Below are 5,491 nucleotides of genomic sequence, written 5' to 3'. Positions count from 1 at the left end.
GAGGTATATGTCATTTATATTAAACTCAAGGGATATGTCTGATATTTCTAGAAATCGAAGGGATAAATCTCGCATTTCGATTAAACACGAGGGATACTATTGATATTTTATCATTATCATATATATATATATATATAATATAACATTTCATATTCTAATAATTCATAATCCCTTCCACATCATCTAAACGCAGTAATAAACGACGTCGCCACGTAGGCAAACAAGCTAAAGTACGTTTTTCTTTATGTAAATATTAAATTTCAGAACAATGTGAAGGAAAACTGTTGAAATCTAGCTCGTCAGTCCCCCCTCCCCCCCCCCCCCCCCCCCCCCCCCTTCAAACATAAGAGACTAACCCATGGAATCGGTTGTATATATAATATATTAGCCTTGAGCGAACTATAATTAAAATATAATATATAAGGTGTTTTAATTAAATAATCAATCAAAATTAATGGATTCGTGAAATAGTAAAAATAATTGTCCAAAATTAGTGAAATAGCTCAAAATATGCATGTATTAAACTTCAATAATTTCTAATAAAAAATTTCGAAAGTGATAAATTATTTGTATAAATCGTCAAGAAGTTTTATATAGGTGTAAAAAATATTGACAACATAATTTTGACTATTTTGTTAAAATTTTGACTATTTTATTAATTAACTAGTTTTTTTAAAATGATTAATTAACTAGTTTGAATGACTATATCTATTATACTTTTTCTTATAGTAAAACCTGTACTTTAAATTTTTATATTGATTGTTTAGCTATTACCTATGGCTAGGGCATCAAAATACATCACTATTAGTTTTATCTTACTCCTCAATTTTAGACAATTTTTCGGCGGTTTTGGCGGCGTTCTAAATCTTTGTTTCTAGTTACTCATGTCTAATCTTAAGGTTTGTGCATGTTTTCAAATAATGAAAATGAAAATCTCAAATTTTTTGCCAATACCTCAAGTTCAAGAGCTTTTCTACGTGATTTTTTGCTTAAACTACTACGAGTACAGTATTTGAGGAGATACTCTCCATTCGATGCCTAAAAACCCAACGAGTATATTAACGCAAGTGCGGATCCTATTCATGCTTTAACTGCACCATTCTCAAACTTCAATAATTTTTTACCCTTAATAAACAAAGATGTGAGTAAAAAAAAGTAACTAAAAAGTGAAATTATTATTGTGGTGACCCCATGTTTAACATATATAAATGCACTCACGTGGTTATGTTCTCTCAACTTAACCACGATGATGAGTTTTTTCGTCGGCAACTATTCACATGGAAGGAATATGTGGTCCAAATTAAGTCCACAAAAGAAAAATAATGTGTAGCAACATAAAAACTCTTTGCATTTTCAAATTAATTACTGACTTGTGATGAATAAAGCTATCACATCATAGCCAAAAATAGTGTCATAAAAAAATTGTAAGAACGATCGATACGTGTGGTATTTAGTTTCACAAGTACGCAATACCAAAGCATCGATCTCTCACATCACCAAAAAGAATCCCAAGGACACAGAGATAATCCAATAAACATAATTCAATCCAACAACTCATACTCCGAGACTCTCGCCGAGAAACAGGAAGACTTCAACGTCACCCTACCAGAAAGAAGAAGAACACCACCGGAAGTGATGGTTCAGCGTGAAGATCCTTCTCTGGGGAGACGAAAAAGCTTGACCTAATGTTCGCCGTAACTGACCCAAATACATCCGAAACTCATTTTTATACCACGATTTTTTTTAATTCAACTGAATCGGGCCGGTTTTGTTGAACCGAAATTTGATCCGCTTTCAATCGGTTCTCAAGAAAAATGATGGTTTTGTACTTAACCATGGGGACCCTTCATAATTCGATTTTCAGACGGGAACCGTCCGGTTCCCCAAAATTTTGATCCATGTTCGAGAGAACATGCACTTACTGGAAAGGTGATACAAAATAGCTATTTATAAAAATAAAAATAAAATTCATGTTTAGAATTTAGCTAATAAAGAATACTTAAATTTAGCTAATAAATTATGGATTTAAGAGTTATTGATATTTAGTTTGATTAAATGAGGCCATAACAAGTTATGGGTTAATTTGATGATGTATGGGTAAATATTTTAACAATTGTTTTTGAAACTTAATTTACATCGTTGTCAACATGATCATTCGTCAGATTACATATATGTATTACCTAACAATGTGGTTATTTATTGAGTGCAAATTTTCAATACATGAAATATCACAAGCTAGATACGCTTATCGAAATGAGAGACAATTATATAGTTTTTTTAAAAGAATATTCAACACGTGTGAGCAACTATAGGCCATCAACCACTTAAAAAGATATAATACAATCACTTAGATGGACTTGCCTTTCAAAAAAAATATTATATTAGACATTTAAACACAAAATAAATTGTAATCTAAATCAAACAAAATAGTTTGTATTTTATATTTTTCGGGGTTTAAACTTTAAACTTTAAACTCTCGTGGTTATTTCCATCTCTCATTCTCTCAAAGAGCTTGTAAAGAACTATATCCTGGTCTATTTTTATCTAAATTCTAATTAAAATGTCTTAATGCAAAACTTGAGGATAACTACAATACCAAAAAAAAAATGTAAAGATCACCGGGTACTAATTTACTCTTTCTATTTATCAAAAAATTTACTCTTTCTACTCTGAAAATGCATTAAAATGGAGTAAAAAAAAATGCATTAAATGCATTATGAAAATTACTTGTCTGATTCAAAATAAATTATTTGTCGCCAAGCATATACGTGTCAACTAATCACATATACACTTATAATCACTAGCTGACCAGTGACCACTCGTATTTTCCTGCCTCTCAAATCAAATGGCGACACATCATCACTCTTTCTTAACCTCTTTTTTTTGCTGCCATTTATTTCACACTTTGTTTTAACAGTTTATTTTTCCCGTTAAAAATAACCTGTGTATTCGCAATTCGCATCTGACATTTCCAATATTAATTTGTCTTATAAAAAAAAGCAAGTTATTTACTGATTTTGATTATGTCAAAACTCACAATACATTGAAGTTAACCTCTTTAGCAGACCGGGCAATGCAACTATAAAGAGTGTGTGACGTGTCATAATATTATTGGGATATACTAAGGAGGGTGACACAATTGGTGACTACTTACCCAAACTTCTTGGTAATCTAATAAGAATTACTGTCACTTACTGAAGTTTTTATATAAAATTCAGAATATACATGCATATATATATAGAGACAGAGTCTATGTAAGTTCAGGAAGAGCTCAAGCTCTCCTTCAAATATATATGTATATATATATATATATTTTACAATTTTGATCCGTTTTTAACTTGAAATTTACAAACTAGCTCTCACTGATTTTTTTTTTTTTTTTAATTAGCCCCCTGAAATCACTTCACTACTGCATGTATGTATATATATACACAACAATCAATTATCTCTCTAGTTATTAGCACCATTAAATTCTTAAATTTATTACCACTCCTTACAAGTTTTCAAGAAGTACGTGTCCTCACTTCTCTTAAAATTTCCTTACCGGCAAAGGAACCCGTACGTCAGTAGTAATTAACATGCAATGAATTTTCTCAACCACACTGCAATTTACGTAAAAAGTTAAATAAATAAATAAATACAACGTAACCACCAAAATGACTCCAAATTAACACCAATCACCATTTCCCACCCTATAAAAAACCCCTAGTCCTCTCAACAAACTCAAAACACCCACACAAAAACAACAACAACAAAAAAGAAAACCACCCTTCCTATAATATTTCATTACTATGGCGAACTACATTGCTTGCATGGCCTTGATCTCCGTGGCGGCGCTGATGGTGGGGTCGGATGCGATGTCGTGTGGCCAGGTGGCGGGGTACGTGTCGCCGTGCATAAACTACCTGAGGAACGGCGGAAAGCTGCCGGAGAGCTGCTGCGGTGGGGTCCGCAACCTGAACAAAGCGGCGTCCACTACCGCAGAGCGACGCAACGTCTGCGGCTGCCTCGTCAGCACCGCCGGAAAAGTTCAAGGCCTCAAACAGAACCTCGTCTCCGGCCTCCCCTCCGCCTGCGGGGTTTCCCTCCCTTTCAAGATCAGTGCCTCCACCAACTGCAACGCGTACGTAAACATATATATATATATATATATATATATATATATATATATATATATATGGATATTTGTGTATGGTGTCTTTTTTTTTTTTAATAATCGTTCTGAAAAAAATAATACAAGATACCCATTCATTACTTACTAATTATCATTAATATTTTAATTTTGTTAATGCAAAATATCTCAAATTAATTAACCTGATTAAGTTAGATTAATTAACTTCTTTTTGATGCACTATTTCTCTAATAAAATGAAATTTAGACTGTATCATTTAAAAAATAGAAGATTGATTCATTGCAACAAATACTTGAAATAACTAATATTAAATATTATCGATAAAATATTGATATTTACATATAAGATAAATATATTATTGATCGCAAAAGTAGAGGCGGAGTCAAATGGAGACATGAGATATAGCAAAATATGGTTTTTCTTTAAATTTTTTTTAAATACGCCTTGAGTTCAAATTCTGGTTCCGCCTGGATACATGAACTTTTGCAATTTTAGTAAAACTTTGTTATTATGCTGATTTTAAGACAAACTTCAGCGCATTATATAGTATATTAGTTAGTTATGACATTAATAATATATGTTGACAGCTTATGCGTAAATAATATTGATAATTTTCAATCGCTAAATAATATGAAAAATATGGTATTATATTGTTCTGACCTATACTTTTTTGTTATATTGTTGCAGCATCAACTGATGGTTTGAAGAGCTTGCATATGCACGATTGCTTATTTATTTTGCTTAGAGGAATATGGTGTGAAAAATAAAGTGGGATGTTTTAAATACACGTAGTATTTCTAGTGTGAGAATGAGTGTTCAATCATCGATCGACACATCATATATGCGGATTAAGTGATGTATTAATCTTAATTGCTTTCCTATGTATGTTCTAGTTAACTAGCTACGCTTTGAAGTTTGGATGAATAATATAGCTATGCTGGAAAAATACTCTTTCGTAGTAAATTAATTAACTGATTGATAACTTTTATTTACTTAAAAAACTTGGTAAATTATCAGATGAAGTGCGAAAATAGAAGACGAATTTCATGACAGAAAAAAAACGAGATCTCTTTTTAAAGAAACTTGCGAAAGATTTTTATTTAAATAGAATCATGAATCAAACAGAAGAAACATAAAAAATAAATAAAAACTCTATTCAAATGGTAAATTAAATTTAGCTTTTTGGTAATTTTAGTTTAATTAAAAAAAAACTTAGAAATTTTTCAGATCAACTACGAAAATTCGAAGCAAAATTCATGATAGAATTATTCGAATTGATAAGAGAATAAATGTGCAAAAAAAAAAAAACATTTAAATAACATAATTCTATAGAATCTTGGATTCTGGTTACGAACCCAA

At 31.2% G+C, this 5,491-nt stretch overlaps 1 protein-coding gene across 1 annotated transcript; it reads left to right on the top strand.

Annotated features, from left to right (window-relative positions):
- Positions 1–3,712: 3,712 nt before the first annotated feature.
- Positions 3,713–5,078, top strand: LOC149405281 (non-specific lipid-transfer protein 1-like). Its single transcript, XM_089601664.1, has 2 exons — positions 3,713–4,123; positions 4,820–5,078. Exons 1-2 carry the CDS (start codon positions 3,792–3,794, stop codon positions 4,827–4,829), a joined length of 342 nt encoding a protein of 113 aa, XP_089457790.1. The 5' UTR covers positions 3,713–3,791; the 3' UTR covers positions 4,830–5,078.
- The last annotated feature ends 413 nt before the right edge of the window (positions 5,079–5,491 follow it).

This window comes from Urtica dioica, chromosome 2, assembly GCF_054948205.1.
Source record: "Urtica dioica subsp. dioica isolate 48M chromosome 2, U.dioica_male_clone48M_v1_H2, whole genome shotgun sequence".
In the NCBI taxonomy this organism is placed as follows: domain Eukaryota; kingdom Viridiplantae; phylum Streptophyta; class Magnoliopsida; order Rosales; family Urticaceae; genus Urtica; species Urtica dioica.
This window is presented reverse-complemented; position numbering and strand designations above follow the sequence as displayed.